Source organism: Haliotis rubra, unplaced genomic scaffold (assembly GCF_003918875.1).
Source record: "Haliotis rubra isolate DU_JTF1 unplaced genomic scaffold, ASM391887v1 Scf386, whole genome shotgun sequence".
Taxonomy (NCBI): domain Eukaryota; kingdom Metazoa; phylum Mollusca; class Gastropoda; order Lepetellida; family Haliotidae; genus Haliotis; species Haliotis rubra.
In genome coordinates this window covers 498,021-522,136 of record NW_025767064.1, presented here as the reverse complement: position 1 = coordinate 522,136, position 24,116 = coordinate 498,021, and the positions used below count along the sequence as shown (strand labels likewise).

At 39.1% G+C, this 24,116-nt stretch overlaps 2 protein-coding genes across 6 annotated transcripts; one reads left to right on the top strand and one right to left on the bottom strand.

The window, feature by feature from the left end:
- Positions 1-1,105: 1,105 nt before the first annotated feature.
- Positions 1,106-10,501, bottom strand: LOC124286567 (histone deacetylase 8-like). Of its 3 annotated transcripts, none has more exons than XM_046722937.1 (12): positions 10,348-10,501; positions 8,554-9,586; positions 8,145-8,197; positions 7,913-8,049; positions 6,697-6,838; positions 5,648-5,760; positions 4,448-4,525; positions 3,814-3,922; positions 3,188-3,360; positions 2,248-2,342; positions 1,780-1,885; positions 1,106-1,571 (listed from the first exon to the last, which is right to left on the bottom strand). In XM_046722937.1, exons 2-12 carry the CDS (start codon positions 9,571-9,573, stop codon positions 1,546-1,548), a joined length of 2,052 nt encoding a protein of 683 aa, XP_046578893.1. In that variant the 5' UTR covers positions 9,574-9,586; positions 10,348-10,501; the 3' UTR covers positions 1,106-1,545. The 3 variants fall into 3 exon arrangements, with proteins under 3 accessions (XP_046578893.1, XP_046578895.1, XP_046578894.1); XM_046722939.1 differs by lacking the exon at positions 10,348-10,501 and adding an exon at positions 10,165-10,332; XM_046722938.1 differs by lacking the exon at positions 10,348-10,501 and having other exon boundaries at positions 8,554-9,988.
- A 201-nt stretch (positions 10,502-10,702) lies between these two features.
- On the top strand, positions 10,703-20,953 carry LOC124286551. Of its 3 annotated transcripts, none has more exons than XM_046722922.1 (3): positions 10,703-10,762; positions 18,013-18,439; positions 18,775-20,953. In XM_046722922.1, exons 2-3 carry the CDS (start codon positions 18,137-18,139, stop codon positions 19,918-19,920), a joined length of 1,449 nt encoding a protein of 482 aa, XP_046578878.1. In that variant the 5' UTR covers positions 10,703-10,762; positions 18,013-18,136; the 3' UTR covers positions 19,921-20,953. The 3 variants fall into 3 exon arrangements, with proteins under 3 accessions (XP_046578878.1, XP_046578876.1, XP_046578877.1); XM_046722920.1 differs by lacking the exon at positions 10,703-10,762 and adding an exon at positions 10,781-11,000; XM_046722921.1 differs by lacking the exon at positions 10,703-10,762 and adding an exon at positions 11,038-11,393.
- The last annotated feature ends 3,163 nt before the right edge of the window (positions 20,954-24,116 follow it).

Here is a 24,116-nt window from a genome sequence, read left to right as displayed (position 1 = left end):
AACAGCCATTGATCTACCTTGTCTGGTGTGGAACAATGGTCTCACTAACAGCCACTGATCTACCATGTCTGGTGTGGAACAATGGTCTCACTAACAGCCATTGATCTACCTTGTCAGGTGTGGAACAATGGTCTCACTTACAGCCACTGATCTACCTTGTCTGGTGTGGAACAATGGTCTCACTAACAACCATTGATCTACCTTGTCAGGTGTGGAACAATGGTCTCATTTACAGTCACTGATCTACCTTGTGTGGTGTTGAACAATGGTCTCACTAACAGCCACTGATCTACCTTGTCTGGTGTGGAACAATGGTCTCACTAACATCCATTGATCTACCTTGTCTGGTGTGGAACAATGCTTTCCCTTTCACTCACTTACCTAACACATTTGATCTTCACAATGAAAACAAAATATCAGTATCATTAAAATGTCTATAATAATCCAATATCTTAAAATTATATGCAAGACTGTACAAAATGTATCTGATGTATATAATTGACAACTAAAAATCTTAACACTCCAAACACTAACACACTCCAAATTCATAATCACAGAAACCTATTCGGGCTGATCAATAATCAGATGATGTGAATTATGGTGATTCAAGATGAAAACTGTGTCATCGATAATATCATACATCGATAATCTATGGTGATGAAATAGTTTTAATTTTTATTTATTCACAAAATGCACAAAGTTAGGTCTTTATTCATGGGCTGCTGTATGGTTAGTAATCCATGCATAATTATGTCACCTCTCATCAGTGATGTGAAATATACTACTTACACTTTGCTAAGGATCACAAACATTCACTACTTTACTTAAACATAGATTCATAATTTGAAACTGTATCCATTTAAAACTGGATAAATAATAATATGGTAACCCTTCTTTAGGCAAACAGTCACTTTAATCTAACCTTATGCACTTGATACATGAGTAACCATAAAAATGGTTTTCATGGCACCAATCAACCATTTTGCAAATCATGGAACAAGTCACTGACAAGTACACAACACCTGTCAATAGCAGGTATTGGATCCACAAGATGAAATGACACACTGAAACCTAGGATCCATGCTTACAATAAGCTTCGATATTTAAATCCAATTTGACCCCACATCATAGTTTTCTGTTGAATCCATGATTTGATCCTTAGCAAAGTGTGAATAGTATATGTTGATTCCTTTCAGATGCTTTGGGCATGTTTGCTTTGAGTTACTTCTCTGATATGTAACTCCAAGCCAGCCAGCCAGCCACTACTGATAGCATCTTATTGGTATACATATACTTAATATCAGTTCCACACTGAGATTCTCTATACAGTTACTTTTAGCATCACTGGGATAAGTATTTATGTTAATCCATCGGCACCACATTGAAGAAACTATCCCAGCAACATACGTTGATGATGGATGCTGCAAGGATGTCTGGGGATGTGGCAGAGAGTAGTAGCAGTTGTCTCCCTTCAGCAGAGGTCACATTACCCACATTCAGGCACAAGAGGCAGTCAGGGACAAGAGGCAGTCAGGGACAAGTTTATCAACTTGTGATGAGATTCAAATTCTCTGAAATAACAACATGATTCTGGATATCAACAAACTGCAAGAGCATGTAATGTGGTGTTGATGAGGTTTACTACACCACATAAGAAGATTGGTCTGTCACATGTTTGTCATTGTCATTGATTAGTACCCAAAGTTGAATTTACATCTTTGGAGCAATCAGAAAGAGAAGTGAAACATGATAATACAACAAAATGTCCATCTTACTGACCCATGACCTGCCTGTAGACCTTGGATAGGTAGTCACGGGAGTTGTTGTCTCTCCTGTTGCCAGCAGAAACGCTCAGATCATAGTCAGGGCCATATTTCATGAAGAACTGCAAATACACAGTCAAATGCTTGATAAGGGTTAGGGATCACTGCACAAAACAGGGTCTTGAAGCCCCACTTGGCCCTCCAGACCATTCTCAGTAGACTTTAACGTTATTTTAGGGGGATCTTGGTAAGATTTGAACATTGAACACAATTTTATAAGAGTCTTATGGCTAGAGTCAAGGACAGGTACAGTATGTACCAATGACAAGTCCTCAACCTGACAGACAATAAAAATATATAAGGGAGGCTACTCATGTTACAAAGATCACATGGCAAGGATCCACATAAACTAATTAACTTCAAAACATGGCATACCATTTCCAGAAAATAACAAGAACTTATAATTGAAGGGCAAATAAAATACCTTGTGATCAGGGACGTCTTGAGGTAGTTTCTTCCCAATTGCCAGGGAGGTGAGGAATGCCCAGCACTTGGCGGTGTTCACATGGTTGTAGCCCCCTGGTGGCAGTCAGTGGGAGGCAATGAATGAGGTGATTCATAAACAACATGGATTCATCAAAGACTTCAGGGTCACTGCTCTTGGCAGGCAATTTTGTAAATTATTGCTGTGTTCAAAATTTGGTTTCTGTTAAGGTTTATATTTCTCCAACATCATCAGTATTTTAAGATTGAGTTCTAGTATTAGACTCAATGCAAACACGGTTCACTATGTAATAAAGCCTTTTCTACACCTTGGTGTTTGGTTATCTGTGAATACAAGTCACATCTACAGAACCATAGCATTAGTTAGAACAAAAAGCAAGAATGGGCGAATGTTGAATTGCAGTTTGGGCAATTTTTCCAGAAACTGCCAACTGGGTCCAAGTATTGGCCTCTGAGTAGACCTAGTAAAGGTCCCTGTAAACAGTCCGTAGGTGTCATTAGATGTCCGTAGGTGTCAGTAGATGTCCATAGGTGTTGGTAGATGTCAGTAGGTGTCCATAGGTGTCAGTAGATGTCCATAGGTGCCGGTAGATGTCAGTAGGTGTCCATAGATGTCAGTAAATATCAGGTGTCGGTAAATGTCAGTAGGTGTTGGTAGATGTCATAGGTGTCAGTAGATATCAGTAGGTGTCCATAGATGTCAGTAGATATCAGTAGGTGTCCGTAGGTATCATTAGGTGTCCGTAGATATCAGCAGATGTCCGTAAATGTCAGTCATCAAAAGAGGTGTGCAGCTTGGACATAAATGAGAGAGCAGGGTTTTATGTTGCACTTGGTAATATTCCAGCAATATTATATCTCCACTACTGGAAATCCGAATCAAAGGCCCTTTTCAAGGTAACCCACATCGGAGCACTTACCTCCCCCTAGTAGCAGTAATGGAATCTTCCAGCTTTGCAAGATATAAACACATCTCCCAAGTCCAAGGGGTGTGAGGTTGAAGGACTCCATTGGGTCTCCAGCAATCCCATCTGCCCCACACTGACACACAACAGCCTCAGGCCGGAACTTCTCCTTCACTTTGGTCATTACTCTGAATGAATATCAAATTCTTCTCAGAATATTTACTAATCCTTACATTGTATTATTAAACTACTGACAAGTCTGTAACCAATAGGGGGCGGTGGGGCAGCATAGTGGTTAATGTGTTTGTTTGTCATGCCGAAGAACCGGGTTAAATTCCCCACATGGGTACAATGTGTTAAGCCCATTTCTTTTATCCTCCGACATGATTTGCTTGAATATTGCTAAAAGCGGCATAAAACTAAACTCACTTACTCAATGTAACCAATGGTAACAGGTAATCAGACGTGTAACAGGCTGACCATGCAATATTAAATAGCTGGGAACAAAAAAATAGGGTCATACTGTCACACATTGTTCCCATATAGGGCAAACAGAACTGTTCTCTAGCGCAACAAGCAATGCCTTAACCAATAGGCTACCCTACTGCCCATGTTTGCAGCTTCACACATCAACAAGTTACCTGTTAAAGAGTGCCGAGAATTCTGTGTCCTTGATCCCGTCCAACAGGGGAACATTGACAGAGTAGTACTTGCCTTTACCGATGCCCACGTCGCTGAGAGAACCCGTACCTGGCAGGACATCATCGAGAGTTCATGCATCAGAAGTAACCTTACTTTGTGACGGCTTCAGACATGTCAGAATCTTAGGCATTAATTATGTCAAACCTGATTACTGGTAATTTATGTCCCTCATCTGTGTTATCATTTGTAAATAATGTGCTCACATATCAATATGCTTGAGATATCAGCAGTGTTACTTTGTAAAAAAGATATTTGACCCAAAACAATTTTGTTAATGAAACATTGCATATGACAAAGTCTTGAGCAACTGGCATTGACAGTTTCATGTTTATCAGTGAAACAATAATCACATTTTCCGTGAACTATAATCACATTCATGGTGTGGACATACCAAGGATCCTAGTAAGAGTGATTATTGAGATTCAAACCCTTGAACACAAGACTGAACTCAGTGACCACTGGGCCATCTGTGCCTCCAAGTTTGCCTTGTACTGTCATATTTATCACTGTGTATTTCAACTTCTGCATCACTTGGCCAAACAAAGTTACCATGCATGTCCTAGAAACACTCACCTGGGAAGAATCCAGACAGGTACTTATGGAAGGACACTGTGAGGACCTTGGAGGTTGTACAGAAGGCATCCTCCACACCTAGTGGCAAAGAGTGTCATGTCAAACAGTGTCATAGTTACGGGACACTGCCATATCACAGACAGTGCCACATGTCAAACTCTGTCAAAGGTCAAACATAGGTATGAGTCACAAACTTTGCCATATGTTAGAGGCACAAGTCACACAGAGTCACATATCAAACTTTGATATATGTTAGACAGAAGTAACAGTGTCATAAGTCCCTTGAAGATCTGAATTAGAATTGATCGTTAGTAAGCCACGCTTGTCATAAGATCCCTAATGGGATCAGGTGGTCTGGCTTGCTGACTTGGTTAACTCATGTCATCGTATCCCAATTGTGTAGATTGATGCTCATGCTGTTGATCACAGGATCGTCTGGTCCAGACTCGACTATTTACAGACCGCAGCCATATAGCTGTAATATTGCTGAGTACAGCGTAAAACTAAACTCAGTCAATCAGTCAATCACAGTATCACAAGTCTTCTTTGAGAGGCATTTAGAAGTTGGAGCAGTAAGGAAGGATAACAATATATGGATGAACAACTTCTTTATTGCTGTGAGAGCGACGTTTCGGTGTAGGTTCTAACACTGTTATCAAGTAAGACATCACTTGCTTGATAACGGTGTTAGAACCTACACCGAAATGTCGCTCTCACAGCAATAAAGAAGTTGTTCCTCCATATATTGTTATCCTTCCTCAAACAGTGGTACATGCTGAAAAGTATTTTACCTTTTTCTTAGCAAGTCAGCTAAATCAAGTAAATATGGGAGGAATACCCAGATCGTGCATCTTGAGCATGGGTATACTGCAGGCATACCATTATTACCAAGGACCACAACTGGGCAGACATTTGTATCACTGGCCAGCATCTAGAAATCCTGGAAAGGCTAATTAAAGTAAAAAAAACAAATCGACCCTAAGAACTGGAGTCTGTCAGATGACATAGCTATCCTGCCCTGCAACCCTCTCACGGTACAGAGGCCTAGCCCCCAAGCTTCAGCTAGTAAACGTGTGAATGTGGGAATGTTTGCATGTGTTATCTAGAAAGTGATGTGCAAAGTATTTGCATTTCACTTGGCTTATCTCCCCCATCTTTACCCTGTAGACAAATATGACAATGTCATGCACCCACACCTACCATCGCCATGGTGAAGGTCAATGTCAACATATAGGACACGGTCAAAGCGCTGTCTCAGTTTTAGGATGCCGAGGACGATATCATTGATGTAGCAGAAACCTGAGGCACTGTCTCTGTAACAGAAGACATCTTACACAAAGATATTCATACGATATCTGTATGGTAACACACTGCAATTTGTACCTCCTCAGGCCCTCCTTCTACATACAGGTCTTGTACATAGACATTATCATTTAGCAGGGGTCAAAAAAAATTTAAAAATCCACTTGCCACAGGGCAAGTGACTTTAAGAAAGTAACCTGTCCTGACTAATTTTCCACTTGACCTGATTTTATGACATAATCATGATGATGTAATTATGAAAGAATACATCAACATGGTATTTGATGTTAATGTTTACTGGACTATTTATTGAAAAGTCATAAATAGCAAAGAAAGATAACTCTACTTCATTATCATTGCGAAATTTTATAGCTACATTTTGAGCAGATATGAAATTAAATCCAAGTTTATTTGCAGTTTGAAACCATAAGTAGAAATTATCTAGTAGCCCACGGACAAGTAATATACCATTTTTTGATTGCCCGAAATGAAAACTGACTTGTCCCGGGCATTGGGCGATGGGAATTTTGAACCCCTGTTTAGTTATCATGTATCATTTAGTTTATACTAAATTACATGTATACAGATTTGTACACTGTATAATTTTATCAAATGAATAAACAAACATGCCAAAGTTTGGCTTCAAAGTTCAGTCAGGTAAAGTCATTTTCAGTGCAAGGAAATACAATTGGAGAGGATTTTTCGACAAATCAAAACAAGGTAAAACTTTTAAATAATCGAAACTTTGTAAATACTGGTATACCGATGAAGATCTGTGTTAGAATTGGTCTTCAGTAACCCATGCTTGTTGTAAGAGGCCACTAACAGGACCGGGTGGTCAGGATTGCTGGCTTGGTTTGTACATGTCATCGTGATCTCAGTTGCGTAGATTGATATCGATACTCATGCTGTTGATCACTGGATAGTGCCTGTTCATCAGTACTCACCTCTTGGCATGATGCCATCCCCCACACCAATTCATGGCAATATCACAAGAACCATCAACCAATAACTCTGCAGCACAGACAGTTGCCCCGGCAACCAGCACAGCATACTCATACACTCCCACATGGACAGGGCAATCATATGCTGAAACAAACAATCATATCCTGAAACTATGCCCAGATATAATAACACTGTAACACACACTAGTGTTGGGAATTGGTTGAAATATCACAATCGATGATTGCTTCATTACCAACGAACAATCATTGAAAAAATTGGTTAGCGTCATTTTTCAGATTTTCCTATCCAGGTTGTTATTGCAGATATGTATAACATGATGCAACTTGCTACTTTAAAGTGATGACTTATAAACTTCCTGGAGTCTACAAGAAATATTCAGTCATGGCTTTTCAGTTAGTGAAGTGACTTTTCTATGAATTAAACACGTTTTCAGGCCCTGACACTTCAACGATATGTTCCATTGTCAAGTATTTCAAAGACTAAAAAAGTAGTTAAAAAATCGTTTATGTTCGATTATTAGAAAATGTGATCGATTGCTTGGTCGTTTGGTCACTGCGACCAATCTTCGATTATTTCAATTAATCGGAACACCACTAACACACACACATAGTGTTGTATACATTACATCACACTGAACTTAAATTAAATGTCCACATCAATACACTCTAACTTAAATAATCTGAGACCAAGCAATCTATGACTATCAATTGTCTACAGTCTTAGTTATACAATGTATAGTAAATCTCATTATATAGCCATATCTAACAGAGCAATCTCCATTCTAACCTGATCCACCTTCATTATGTTTCAAGGTTTGTGAGTACAACACCCATGATCATATATTTTTACCAAAGAAACCTGCATAGGCATAAATTAAAAATATAGCTAACACACCATGATACAACTGACATACTGTCAACTGTTGCATTTCATCAAAGTCACTTCTCAATTTATATTTAGTAGAGCAAAACCAATTAATGTACTAATTGATTTATAGCTGATCCTTTGCATAGGCTTCTCTTATCAAAATCTTCCATAATGAACATTCATATTTTAAATCTACACATTTTAGTTGGAATTATGAGGAATATTTTAATTGTCTTCAAACCTTTTTCAAACACAAACAGTAAACATGCATTAAAAGAACAACAAGATCATGATTATATGTATAATGCATAGAATGTAGAAACCACTGACTGAGCCCAAACTGTTCTGCTTCTTGGTCATATTTTTCTTCATCCTCTTGGTCACTGATCTTTTCCAGAAACTGGACATATTCTGGTGAGTGGAACTGAAGCAATTCAGATGCAGTTGCCTCCCTTGGTGGTATCACTCTGAAAAAAATGCACTTGGTGTATGTAAAGGAATGGTCTATTGCTCACTGTTCAGTTGTTTGACTTTGTAAGGATTCTATGGTTAAACAACTCACTTCATGTACTTGACAAGGCCATAAGCTTCTATCAGCCTGTGAACCATACTTGCCTGAAAAAAGAAAAGAAAATTGGCTCAGAAAATAATAAATTATTTCGGTATATGTGAGATGGTGCTACTGAGTTCCCTTCTTAGTGTCTTAGTGTCGACTTTCGATCATTAGTCCATTTCAAAGGAGTGGCTAGTTACATAAATTTATAATGCACCATATATACTGAGCAAAACAAATAAAGGAACACATAAAAGTTCAAATGTTCCTTTATCATTTCCAGGTTTCTTCCAAGCTTTGTAATGTAATGTGGGTGAAAATCTGAGAACATATAAAGAAACACTGCAATGTGTTCCCTTATGTGTTTCCATCAGTAAATATTAAACTGAGCAGTGAGTCTAAGTAAAGTGTGACCTACCCTCTGTTCAACCCTAGGCATCTTGTCACAGATGTTAAGGAAGGTCTCACTGTAAACATAGCCTATTCTTGACTGCCCACTTGACCTGGGCGCTGGTACAGAGCCAACTGTTACAGAATCCATGCTGTCATCACAGACAGAATCTTTCATTTTGGAGGGGCTGTTTGGTTTTCGAACATCCTCATTCCTAGCTTGCAGTACCCTCTTCCTCTTGTGCAGGGGAGTCGGTGACTGGCTGTGTTCATCAAAGTCTGTGATCTCATAAACATCAACATTGTTTGAAATGTCCTGTGTTTCTGAATTGTCCTTGTTGGCATACATTTTATCACAGTTATTTACGTCTAGTACTTTGGATGTCTGATTTGTTAGGCCACCACCTTCACATCCATCTATGTTACTGACATCTACTTGAAGTCTTATATTACTTTGTGAGTTACCGAGGTGGCCTTGATGTTCTTGGTCCTTGCAATGCACAAAGTCAGCTCCAGCATGTCTCTCTGTTGGAGGTTCTGGCTTGTTCTCATCATTATCTCTATCACACACATCAGGCAAGGATTTCAAGGGATGCAATATTTCTGATTTTACATCATTTCCCCTGTCTTCAGAGGTAGTAATAAGACTAGCACAGTCTTGTCCCTGGCTCAATTCACCTTCTGAAAAAACACTACACTTCTCTTTCACATCAGTCAGAGACAGTGGACTTGTTTGACTAGACACATCAATCACTATATCACAGAGTCTGCGCTTCTTTGAAGGATGTTCTGTTGAATCTGGATTTTCATTTAGTGAATCATTTTGTTTTACTGAGACAATATCATAACAATAGTTCCGGCGCAAATCAACAGAATTCTGCGAGTCATCATTATCGATGTCGTAAATGTCTATACTGTTACTTCCTTTGTGTTGGATTAGCAGATGCAGCCTCTTCTGCAATAGACACTGTCTTAGCCATGTTTGAGCAATGATCACTTTGAGTTGTACATCCTTTCCTTTTCGCCTCATCCTCTTGTGGAATTCCATTCATCTTTTTATGCTACAACAAATGCATCAATTTCACAACTTGAACCTTGCCTTTGTAACTTTCAAGTTTCATGCTCTGGTTGTATCTGCTTAACTGATTGTTTCTGTTGAGTGGTTGAGAAACAACTGCCACCATTCTCCCCTGATGGAATGGTTGACATTTTCAACACTGAATCTGAAACATCTGTAATTCTGTACCAAAGACTGTTTGTCTGGGCATTCTAAACTTGATACACGATAGTGGAGTAAGAATAACTGTCCATGCAACACATACATAGAAAGACAGACTTTGTTTATTGTTGGTGTGCAGATATTTGTTAACACATAAGTTTGGGGCTGTCAAAATTTAAACATTAAATATTATAAATAAAAGCTGCTGCAAGAATATGGCTATCGTCGGATTATGTTTTCATTTTTCAGAAGTTTTCACTCTACCTATAACACATTCATAATAAGTACTAGAGATGATAGGTTGTGTTAAATATAAAGTTGTCCTTAATAAGTTTTCGACATGTTTTAATTTTGCACAACCGATAATCTAAATCTAAGCTTTCAAAACCAGTTAACCGAAATACATGCTGGAACTCTTACCTACATGCTTTGGAAATTCGCACTTTGGTAACATTAAAATTATCACAACTGTTGTTCGAGATACCAAGTGTCACCATAATTCGAGGGATGATGGATAAGATTGTCTGTCAATTGACCCCCATAACAACCTCAGCGAAATTTGTATTTCCCGCCAGACAAAATCACATTCTGGATGTTGTTTACCTTCAATGAGAATATTTCAATGGCTGATTTAACCTCCTCACTACATAGTGGCGACTCTGCACGCGACAAAGCATCTAGATTACTTTATGCTAATTCTATGCATACAACTCCGACTATTTCTGATGTTGGGCTGGTTTTCATCTCAGATTTTGGTATTAAACAAAAGATTGAGAAACTCCGAAATATGAATATTTCACTTACAACAGAATCTGTTTCTGATTATTATCACGCATAACAGTATTTAATTAAAAGGTTTCATATTATTTTTTTCATTTATTTTCAATTCATTATTGGAGATTATGCGAAAACGAAAAATAATATTCATTACGTTCGTTAAAACTTCCTCTCTCCTTTTAATACTTTTCATATTTTTCCTCCGATTCTAAAGAGTTACTTAGAGTACATTCTACTTCCGGTAAGGAAGAAATATATTGACGATTAATTTGATATTTGTAAGATGAATAACCTCTGTTGTAAACATTGCATGTAGTGTGCAGAACGATAAGGGATTCAACTTTCGAGTTTCTTTACAATTTGCACCAAACAGGGCTAATATTTCCGTCAAATGTGATGTCCCGATTTGTCATTATTGAAAATAGAACCTCTACGTATTCAGCTGGTCCTTATTTCGATCACAATCATCTCCATCTCAGGTAGAATATTTGAAGAAGGGAGCGGAACAGTGCTATCTATGTCAAAAGTAACAAGTATATAATGCTTAATAACTGTAAACTGTGAAAATAATAACAGTTTTATTGACTTTTGCAATTTTCATCATTCACAAGTCTACAATTTGTACAACTACAGTGTTCCTGTGAATCACCGTTTGCACATATCATTTGTACCACCTGGTAAAGCTGTGAATATGTCAGCTATTTTGAGCTGATAACTGCCCAACAGACTGGGAAGTAATTGTGGTTGACGTGAGCTTGAGCTCATTTTGTAATCACTGGATACAGGTCTGATACTAGTGATAGCCTGCATCAATTTGGGTTTTCCCCAGGTGCATGGTACAACTGAACTGTATTCTTTTTGTGTATTTTCAGGTAAGAATTCTGCCCATAACCCCGCTTTTTTTCCTTATCCTGACTCATGCTCTTTTTGCTTGTCTTCTTCTTCTTGCGAACATAGTGGAACACTTGTATCTCCCTAATTGAAGCTCCCTTCAATTTAAAATCACTAATTAGTATTCACCACGAGTTACCTCCTTTCCACAAGCGCGGGAACGAGGGCGCCACCTCTACCCATGTGCCTCACTCTCTCCTTCTTCGCCCAGTGAGCTGGACGTGAGAGCGCCTGTGTCTCCCGACACACTATATCCTTTGATTTATATTTAGTTAGTTACCTCGTATAGACATCTATAGAGGTTTAGCTAGTATCCTTCAACGATTATATATTGATATTTAGTCGTTTTTCTACAGTTTATTCACGGGACGCCGTGTTTGTTTCAGTGGATTACGTTGATGAAAATTCTGTACTATTGCAGATTACGTTTTTTATGCTGCTGCTGATCCGCCTTTAATATGATGTACGGCGCCATGTTTATTATATTCACACTGCAGTTGCGGTACTAATTTATCCAATTCTACCTTTTTATTAATATTTACTTTGCGTTTGGCACGCACAGCAGATAGGTCGCGTATGCAGAGTCTAGTATGACTGATACACGGAACCCCTCGCCAGTCTACTGCTGTTGGCCGACTCCCCTCCCGTGTGGTGTTCCGCTAGAGTGGTGGAGAGGTGTGGGACGTAGTCCGCCATCTCCAAGAAGCATCCTGCTTCCCCAGACATCCCATCGTCGCAGCAGAAGACTAGAGGGTTTTTCTACTACATCTCAACAACCGAGACCGTTCCCATCGAAGTTTTGGGCCTGTATGATGATCAGCCGGTCATCATACCGGATGTACATCAAAGATTGACCGATGTCGGCACAGATCAGCATGCAGCCTGATGTACCAACGCAGATATGCGATGATCGTCCTGAGGGTCCCATCATTACCAACACTCAACGCAGACGTCGCACACCCAGGGCAGCGTCGACCTCTGAGGGAAAATCAACGAAGTCTACTAGGACTTTCTCAACCGAGATTGTTCCAACCGATGACCTGGACCTCTACGATGATCAGCTGATCATCATCCCCGACGTACGCCACAAGAAACGACCGGTGACAGCTACAACGACATCAGCAGAGATCACCATGCAGCCTGATGCCTCTACACTGATGTCGGACGATTTTCCGGTGGACCCCTCCATTAACACCGCAGATAAAGCACCGACGACCTCGTCGCAGACCATCCCAGAAGACATGATGCGACAAATTATGAACATCATGGAGGACCAATATCTGCGGTAGCAGGGTCCGAGCCTTCGCGAAGGCTCCAACGTAGACAGCACCCCAGAGGCACCCCCCGTCAACGTAGCAGCCAGGACGATGTCACCTTCGCGAAGGAAGTCACGGACCACCTTGACGAAGGACCTAGATGTACAGCCTTCGCGAAGGCCTTCGCGAAGGCGGAAAGGAACCTAGATGTACAGCCTTCGCGAAGGACTTCGCGAAGGCAGGATAGATCATCACCTTATGCGGTTTCATCCCTAGATGTGGACTCGGACCATCAGACATCACGGAAGCCTTCGCGAAGGTCATATCGTCGTTCCCCCGGACCGGACGCAGAGGAAGCTTCGCGAAGGCATGCGCGAAGGACACCTGAATCCAGATCATCATCATCTAGAAGGACATCGAGGGACTATACAAGAGCTTCGCGAAACTATCAACGTTCCCCTCACAAGTCTCCGAGAAGATCAACCCATAGACAAGTTGATCATCGATATCAAGTATAAGAACTACAATCGTATATTGGTTCTGTTGAATCCATGACGAGACGTATGTTCGCTGGCCTAAATAGATCTAGAACGATCAATTAGACACTTATCACCAGACTTCGTAACACGACTTCTGAATATGATAAGATGATCCATGCGGCCCTACTTAGGCAAGCGCTTCGCCGATCCCACATCCTGTTAAACACAGAGGCTGTTCACGAAGCAAGCGCTCATATATATATTTATATATATATATATATATACTAATCGGGCTTTGACTCAACACCTTCGCGATGGTCGCGAAGGCTAAGTGGCTCCAAGTCTACTTCACCCAGAAGATCTAGAAGGGATACTTCGAGAACTTCGCGAAGTCTCCGGCGTTCACCGAGGAAGTCTCCTCCAAGGTTTCCATATACTAGCCACTCGTCATATATAGCTACTCGTCAGTCCGTTCAAGACGTCGCATAAGTTGATTATCAACTGTATGCCAGATGCCGTCTATAAGCCTACGCGAAGATAATTGCTTAGGCTATTTACAACACAGAACGTCGCTGTATTATTAGTCAACGACATTTCATAGATCTTCACAGAAATCAACTATTCCGTATAAATTGCTAATATACAATCCCGGACGACGATACGATTATCTACATGCGTGACCATTACGCATATCTGCAGACAATTCAATATCGAAATTGAACAGCAGCCTTGTTACAGCGAGTATAACTCTTAATCGTCAAAGTTTCTGAGAAGAAATATGTACAACAAGTTCAACGTTAATTCTACAATTATGACGATACATTCATGTATACAGTCTACAAGCTCACAACTTGCAAGTTGTTTATACCCTTATATATAAGGAAGTCGGAATTATATTCAAAACTGAAATTATTTTCACGACAACCAGGAAAATAACCTACCCAGCATAAAATTACAGAGCGAGATATTTCGCGCCGGAGGTTTCGCGCGGTTACCATTAACCCTCGAAACACGTGGTCACTCGGATAACTTCGGGAAGCTACGGTGAAGACCGACGTTTATGCTAATATCAACGACGACAAGAATTTATTCAAGGTGGGTTTTTTCCCGCTACACCGGTGACATCACAGCGCGGGTATTTATACAGAATCAAAATGCCTTGTTCTGATTGGACCGCGAGGGACAACGACCTACACAGAGGTCGATCTCTGTTCACAGTTCAAGACTTACGTCACAAGTGACAACTATATATCAGTGAACGAGCAAGCCTCATTACAGTCCAGTTAACCTGAACATTCATGATTAGACTGCCTTTCTTCAAGTTAGAGACCTCCCCTGTCAAGTTAAGACGAGGGATCGGCAGTCAGGCGATTTTACATAAAGTTCAACGAGGACAGACACACCTGGTTGTGCACCTACATCGTCAAGGACTTCGCAGCGAATTACCTAGACGAAAGATACAAGTGGATCTAAATCCACAGCGTTTCAGACTACAGCTGAATTTCATCAAGCGACTAACACAACTAGATGGTTAGTAAACCTACTAAACTTCTGTTTGGAGAATAAAACGGAAATTTCACGCCCAACCTGGGGGATATGAATATAGTGCTCCAACACCTCACAAGTGAGGTTTATGAACACGCCTGGATGACATACTTGGACCCCATGATACGATGATTCTATCAAGATGGCCAGCAAGAGCACTGTAAATTTATCTCCACCAAACCAAACAGGAGGAAAAAATGCAACAGATTATTTCCTCTATCATCAACTTACGCAGAGTGAAGTCTCATGTACTATATCTCCATTTGGATCAGAACTGTCATACTACGTGCATATGCGGATGGACCTATTCCGACCCTCCATGAGCTTAATACTCATGATATTATAGCGCTAACTTCTAGAATTGTTCTACACAAATGTGATTGAAATAATGGAGGGTTTATTTCTGGAAATCCGATATGGTGGTTGCAAACCATTATCTGAGAGATATCACCACCGAGGACGTCTCAGGTATACACCAATTCGATCCCATGGTCCTCGCACAACAGCTGACAGTTCCTCGGAGAAGATAAGTCAATCTAACAGATTTTTACTTATCTTATAACAATACTAAATAGCTTCATGCTATATATAATTTACTTAAGTTCCTTTTATCATCACAGTACTATGATTATTACATCATACAATATATAAGTTAACAACTCTACAGAGTTTGTTATTATATATATTTACCTTAAGTTATTCATATCTTAAGAGTAATACTATGGTTACATGATAAATGCATTAGCTAACAAACTCTACAGAGTTTTTGGCTATTTTATACATAGCTTAAGTTAATTAAGCTAACAAACTCTACGGAGTTTTACTATTATATAGGTAACTTAAGCTAATTATACCTTAAGCATAGTACTATACTCATATTATTAAAATATATTGGCTAACAAACTCTAAGGAGTTTTGCTATTATATAGGTAGCTTAAGCTTATTCATATCTTAAGCTTAGTACTATGTTTATATCATATAAGTAGATTAGCTAACAAACTCTAAAGAGTTTTTTGCTATTTGGCTTAAGTATCATCATATTTCTAAGCAATATGGTTATATTATAACATGTATTAGCTAACAAACTCTACAGAGTTTTAGCTATTATATATGTAACTTAAGCTTATTCATATCTTAAGCGCAGTACTATGTTTATATCATATAGGTATATTAGCTATCAAAACTCTAAAAGAGGGTTTTGCTATTATATATTTCGCTTAAGTTTCATCACTCTACGGTTTACATTATAACATGTATTAGAGTTCTTGCTATTATATATGTAGCTTAAGTTTTCCTTCATAAGCTCAATACTAGGTTTATATCATAGCTAACAAACTCTAAAGGGTTGTTTTCGCTATTATACAATTAGCTTAAGTTTTCATCATATCTTAAGCAGTATGTTTACATTATAAAGGTATTAGCTAACAAAACTCGACGGAGTTTTGTTATTATATATATATAGCTTAAGTTTCATCATAACTTAAGCTCAGTACTATGTTTTTAACATAAAAGTATATTAGTTAATAAACTCTAAGGAGTTTATTTTGCTATATACATTTAGCTTAAGTCTAATCTTATCTTAAGCTTAGTACTATGGTTACACTATAAACATATTAGCTAATAAACTCTACAGAGTTTTTTGGCTATTATATATGTAGCTTAAGTTAATAATATCTTAAGCACAATACTATACTCATATTGTAAAATATGTTAGCTAACAAACTCTAATGGAGTTCTGCTATTATATATGTAGCTTAAGTTCATTATATCTTAAGCACACTACTATACTCATATTGTAAAATATATTAGCTAACAAACTCTACACGGAGTTTTGCTATTATATATGTAGCTTAAGTTCATTATATCTTAAGCACACTACTATACTCATATTGTAAAAATATATTAGCTAACAAAACCCTACAGAGTTTTGCTATATATATGTAGCTTAAGTTAATTATATCTTAAGCTCAGTACTATACTAATATTATAATATATATTAGCTAACAAACTCTACAGAGTTTGGCTATTATATATGTAGCTTAAGTTAATTATAGCTTAAGCACAGTACTATACTCATATTATAAAAATATATTAGCTAACAAACTCTACAGAGTTTGGCTATTATATATGTAGCTTAAGTTAATTATAGCTTAAGCACAGTACTATACTCATATTATAAAAATATATTAGCTAACAAACTCTACAGAGTTTTGCTATTATATATATAGCTAAAGCTTATTCATATCTTAAGCTCAGCATTATATCTATATCATATAAGTATATTAACTAACAAACTCTAAAGAGTTTGCTAATATATAATTAGCTTAAGTTTAATCATATCTTAAGCTTAGTACTATGTTATATCTTAAAGTATTTTAGCTAACAAACTCTAAGGAGTTTATACTAGATATTAACAAGCTTAAGTCTATTAGTCTTAAGCATTGTATTAATGTTATATATACTTTATCATAATAAGTACATGGTAATAACCTTTTATATGGCAGCTGATAAGTTAGCAGCAGGAATTCATCAGTTCAGTGCCTTTATGAAGTTCCCATAGGGTTATTACAATCATCACAGTTCAAATCACTAATTATTAAAAATCCAAAGTATTAGTATTCCCACCTCCGTTCCGTAGGATGCTACAAGCAAGAGAGATGAGTCAGGATAAGGAAAAATATGTAATTTTTGGAGTAAAATTGATATTTTATACTTATCCTGACTCATGAGGTCAGCCCTCCCATCCTCCCCAAATAACACTTTGGATTTCCTGTAAATTCAAATGTTGGGCTCAGTATATGAGGAGAGAGTGAGGCACATGGGTAGAGGTGGCGCCCTCGTTCCCGCGCTTGTGGAAAGGAGGTAACTCGTGGTGAATACTAATTAGTGATTTTAAATTGAAGGGAGCTTCAATTAGGGAGATACAAGTGTTCCACTATGTTCGCAAGAAGAAGAAGACAAGCAAAAAGAGCATGAGTCAGGATAAGTATAAAATATCAATTTTACTCCAAAAATTACATTTTTATTAAAGCCTAATCAAGCATAGTGACTTTGTCGTGTTTTGCTTTATAAACCAAGCATTAACTCGATTAATAGTAGTTTTTTGTTTAAAAAAACTTCTTGCAATATATTGCAATACATATCACAATATAATATATGCTTTCGCATCGCAATATATCGCAATAAATTCTCTGCAATACCCACCCCTAGTGTACACTAACATGGATAAATACATAAAAACAAATAAATAAAGGCCCCATCTGGTTCACAATAATATACTTCACTTCATGTTGCATTTTACCTATTTTGTATTCTTTCAGATGTAAATTGAGGGCAAGTGACCTAAGGAGGTGAAAGCAGTCGCTACATCACACAGTATCTAAGATGATATTGAGGTTTACTGTGATGTGATAATCAAGGTTATTCAGAGGTTGCAAAATAACCATGTCTTCACCAACCTCTCCAAAGTCCTCAAGAAAGAGGGGTAAAAAACGACCTCCTGTAAAATTAACTGTAAAAATTCCTAGCCCTCAGAAAAAGAAGAAGGTGAAAAGTGAAAGTTTGGATTGTGATGATCATGATTACACTTGTACAGTGTGTGACTTTTGTTCAAAGTCATTTGGAGATGGAGCCAAATTGTTAAGTCACATGAGGAAGAGTCACCGCCAGGGATCACATATCTGTATGTGTCACGGCAAGCTTTTCAAGACTCGCAGAAGCATGCAAAGCCATGAAGAGAAGATGCAGGTGAAATATTAATATAACAAATTAACATTCCTTAAAAACATTCATGTAACATTATCCTTTAGTATGTAAATAGGTTAATGAAGTCCATATCATACCCTAAGTTTAGAAGTTTTGGTGGGGGTCCCTTGATTCAAACACAGTTAGAAAACAAATTGGGATGCCATGATTCCCCTTAACACAATTTGTCTATGCACTCTATAGTACAAGTATAAGACCTGCCATCATGAGTCTAAGTCAATCTTGAGGGATCTTTCTTACTAAATATTACACAAGATTAAGAGAATTAGACAAAAGTAGAAGTCTTGGTTGCTGTAGCTCATACCATGTGTTTTCAGGACGGCACAATGGGTCAGAGAAAGAACTATCGGAAGTACACTCAAGAGGCCTTGCTCAATGCCTACAATGCTGTAAAAGAAGGGAAAATGTCGACAAGAAAAGCAGCTAAGAAATTCAGTATCCCTTTCACCACGCTCCTTGACAGAGTTGCTGGTCGGTTTGAAGTCAACTCATATATGGCTACTTCAGGACCAAGGCCTCTCATAAGCCGAGATGATGAACAAAAACTCTGCCTTCATGTGCAGTTCATGGCTGCCATCGGCTACACATACCTCCGGACCACCGTCACACAGCTGGCAACAGAACTCGCTACTTTTAAATGTGTCCTTGATGAAGGCAAGTCTTTATCGGACAACTGGTACAGAAAGTTTGTGAATCGTTGGCCTGAGCTATCAAAGAAACCCAAAGGAGCCAATGCTGTGTCTTCTGCAAGTACAGAAGTTGTGAAGAAGTATTATCAAGAGTATGTTCAAACATTGACCACACATGGTATAAAAGATAAACCTGAGAACATCTATTGTTTGACTGTGTATGAACTGAACATCCAGAAGTATGACCAGAGTCTAGGAAAGAAGAAATCATCTGGCAATAAAGTTTCTGATATGGTGTCCATCATCTTTTGTAGTAATGCTGCTGGGTCATCTATTGCTCCTTTCTTTGTGTTTAGTGGTGGTGCTTACAGTGACAAGCTCATGGAGGGAGCTCTGCCAAACTCACAAGCTCGTGTGTCACCTTCAGGGGTGATGGATAGCTCAATGTTCAAGGACTACTTCAAGAACCATCTTCTGAAGCTTCTGAAGGCAGATGCGGATGTGAAGGATGGGCCTGTGTTGGTAACATACAATGGCCACCTGATACACTTTGAGATAGAACGTATTGAATGGGCAAGAAAGCATGGAGTCTTACTGTTTGCACTGCCACCAGTAACCGACCATCTCAAGACATCACTGGACTCAGAAATGAAGGATATGTTCCACCAGTTGTTCAAACAAGAGGCCAAGAAGTACCAGAAGAAACATTTTGGAGATCCACTCACAAAGTATAATGTCTGGAGTCGTTGTCAGGAAGGTGTTTCCTCAAGTCTTCACAAAAAGAATCCTCATCCGTTTCTTCAAGAATGCTGGAATTTATCCTGTTGTACCTGAGCTTGTGGACCCGGAAGTCACCTTTGCAGATGTAGAAGATGTGGACGAGTCTGTGTATGATGATCTAGAAAGCACTGAAGCTTTCCTTCAAGTTCGGCTTCCATTTCCAAATGTAGCAAACAGAGTCCTTTTGAGGAGAAATGGGTTGCCACTTCAAACCTCCAACAAGATGCTCGAGAGGTTTGGTCAACCTTCAAAGAAGGATGAGAAGGCACCTTTGAAGTTGGCCACCACTGAACATTCTTATGTACATGGAGTAGTGTTGAACCAGGCTAAGAGTGAGACTGATGATACTGTGTCAGTGGAACCAATCATTGATGTGCCTCATTCGAGTGTGTCTCCCTGTGCACCTGATCCAGCCACAAAAGGGGTTCAGGTAGATGACACAGGCACTGTAGACAATGTGATCAGCGAGGTTACTGCCGTCGGTGAAGTGGATGTTGAGGACACTCTTTATGTCATCGAGACACAAGTCGTATCATCAGTGGTGGAGGTGGGAACCACTGAGCTCGTCCCAGTAGGTGTTGATGCTGGTGAAAGTGAGGAACAAGAGATCACATTGAGGACCTCGAGTCAGGAAACTGGATCAGAATTAGATCCTGATCAGCCAGTCAGCTTACCTCACTATGCTTATGTTGTAGATCCAGCCACAAAGATCAAATACAAGATAATGTTTGCCGAATAACTCAACAGCATCACAAACTGACATGAGTCTCAGCAAAATCCTGTTTCTCCTGACAGCTAAGTTTGTGACAAGTGTGATGGATATCCATATATTTTTGGTACTGACTGGATTGACCTGTTGTTACAAAATAACTGACCGTTTATCAAAAGGAAACATACAATAGCCCGTGGAGGGTCACAAAATGAGAGTTGTTTGATTCTGTGCAGGACATTCTGCTAGTTCCTAAAGGCTATGTGTGTGTGTAAACTGGGATGTACAGTCAGCCCATTGTGTCCCTTGTGCTTCCCAGCTGCAAATCATCAACAGCTTGCATATGGTTCACTTGTAATAAAACGATAACAAAACATTTTCTTGGGTTACTAGTTGCCTTTTCTCTTGTTTTAGTGCAGGCACTGCACTTTTTATAGTCCTTTCTTTGTGTATTCAAAGATGTATTTAGGAATGGAACATTATTACACTTTCTTCCAGAGGACACAATTGCTCAAGTATTAGTGTGTGGTTTTACGCTGCTTTTAGCAATATTCCAGCAATATCACTGTAGGGGGACCCCAGAAATGTACCCATGTGGGGAATCGAACACGGGCCTTCGGCATAACGAGCAAACACTTAACCACTGGGCTACCCCGTCCCGCTCAAGGATTTATTCCAACTCAAGTCATATTGTAGAGATTGGTTGTCAATGCTATTAACACTTAATCTAAGTTCTTATCAGATGGGGATGGGGGAGTCATGTTAGATGTCTCAGGTGATGCGATTTGACTTACAGAGTTGTGTCCCTTTGATGAACCAGAATCTGATGTTTTGGGTATGCATCCAGATTGCCATTGTGATTAGCAATGATTATGAACCTTAGTTTGTCAGCATCATAGACATGAGAAAAAATTCATACCTACTACCTCTGGAGTCAAACCTGTGTGACAAACCAATGCTTTGTCTGGTTTTCAAACATGTTGTACCTCTTCAGTTAACTGGAGGTGAGGTGAGGTGAGGTGAAATTGGGTTTATCGTCGTGCTTGAGAATATTTCGCTCATATGACGACGTGCATGCGTGTGTATGTGTATGTGCGGCTGCTTGTACTAGCCCAGACTTAAGCTGGTTTTATAGTGCTAGCCCACTGAGATACCATGCCGCAGTGAAGCATGAATACCCCACTCAGACACAGTATACTGACTCCAAGCCGACCAGTCCTTGTACCCATTAATGCCGAACGCCAGGCAGGGACCAACAAGTACCATATTTTAACGTGTTTTGGTATGACGCGGTCGGGGATCGAACCCGCGACCTTCCGCTCTCCAGGCGGACGCTCTAACCACTACACCATGGAGGCGGTCCAGTTAACTGGAGAGAGCATCTGACAACAGCCTGTAAATATGAGTCAGGACAATCCAGAGAATGATATTAACAGCAGACCATTCCATCACATTACCATCACCTGCTTCAAGGTGTCTCTGAGCCTGACCACCCAATCCATTTGGTCACCATTTGACAAACAGATTGTTGGGGAATTGTTGTAACCCAGAATAAGTGTGACACTCCACACAAGGGAGTGACATAAAACGGACCAGAATAGTGGATGATATGTATCCTGACAATATGGGTGCAATACGATTTGTATACAGATACAGTACATTCTATTTCATATGTTCAGTCTCTCCCTCTCTGTAGGTGTATCTCAACCCTCAATACTTTGTTATCCCCCACCGCGTGTTTAGCGCGACGCGGGTGATATAGTATTAGGCTCCGTAATCTCCGTCGTACGTACGCGAATTGGAATATCTTAAGAACCGTTCACTAGATTCTTTTCATATTTGGTACCTGTGTTCATCACACTATAAGAAAGGTTCAAGTCAGGTTTGGTGACCTTGACCTTCATTTCAAGGTCACAAGGGGACTTTCACGTTTTACCTGCATGTTAAGCTATCTCAAGAACCGTTCACTGGATTTTCTTCATATTCAATACCAAGCTTTATCCAGGGAAGGTGACCTTCACATAATTTGTAGGGTCACGATGACACTATGAAGATTTCATAATGTTAACCTGAATTGTCAGCAAGATATTTTAAGAACGGTTCACTGGATTTTCTTCATAGACTTTCAAGACCTCCCTTGAATGTTTTTCAATAAGCAATTTCTTTAGTACTAGTTTTGCATATTTCATACACTATGACATTCATGTCAAGGTCAAAGTCAGCCTTGAAAATATGTGTGTTTGACCAACTAAAGAGCAAGATTATGTTTTTGTTGACATTTAACTTCATCTTAAACTTTCATTACTTTATAAGTTTGATTTGATAATTTGCGGCGGGGGATTATGTCACCTTAGTGACGATGCTTGTTTTATAAATGTCAGACAGCAAAGTTTGGATATTGTAGGGGAGAAACATATAAGCTCAGGGCACTGTAAAGATTCTGGTTATTGCCAACCAGAAAATACTAGAGAAATGCCTTAAATTAGTTCTTGGACATTTTCTTTCCGTTATTATTCGCATTTTTACACCAACATAACTTGCAGTATTACGATCAGAAGTACTACCATACAGGGGTTGAGATACATTGAAGTAGTGTTAGCCTTGAACATTTCCCGTTATTATTCATGTTTTTTTATACCAATATAACTTGCAGTGTTATGTATCAGAAGTACTGCCATGTGAATATAATGACACAGGTGTGATCTACTGCTCTTGTCCTGCATAAAATCAATATACTTTAAGTGAGAAAGTGTAATCCCAAGATTTGACCACTTTCTAAGACACTGTGTATGCATTGCTTTCAGCCATTGGAGCCATACCAATTTCCATTTAAACAACTGACAATTCTTAACTTCAGCCTGATGAATATCTTGGGCCTAGATTTTCGAAGCTCTCTTAACGCTAAGATAGTTGTAAGTTAATGTTAATGTATGGCACTTACGACTATCTTAGCGCTAAGAGAGCTTCGAAAATCTAGGCCCTGGAACTGTATGTTTCTTGTTTAATGTGGCACTCAGTACTTAGCTATATGAAGGCAGCCAGTAAATAATCAAGGCTGGACCTGACAAAGCAGAGACTGATATCAGTCCAGGCAATCAGTAAATTATGACACAAGAGCAAACAGTAGCTGAGCTTTGTTTGTTTCTCGTTTAACGCTGCTCTCGGCAATATTCCAGCTATATGACGGCAATCTGCATATAATCAAGTCTGGACCAGACAATCCAGTGACTGACATCATGAGCATCAATGTACGCAATTAGGATATGATGACATGTTATCCGGTTAGTTGCCTCTTGCGACAATCATCAGTTGCTGAGGACCAGTTGTACACCTGATATAACTGGAAGAACTGATCTTCACGGGTCAGTTGTAGAGCATCTTCTTGACATCAATTGTAATCCAGTATCCCCATCTGGCTACTGTATGCAGAACGTTCATAACACAAAAGAGGACACAAGTTTCTAGCATGTTTTTGTTTTATTCATAGGACTGAGCAAAATAATGACCCACATAAAGTGAACATATTTTATGTAGGTTTAAC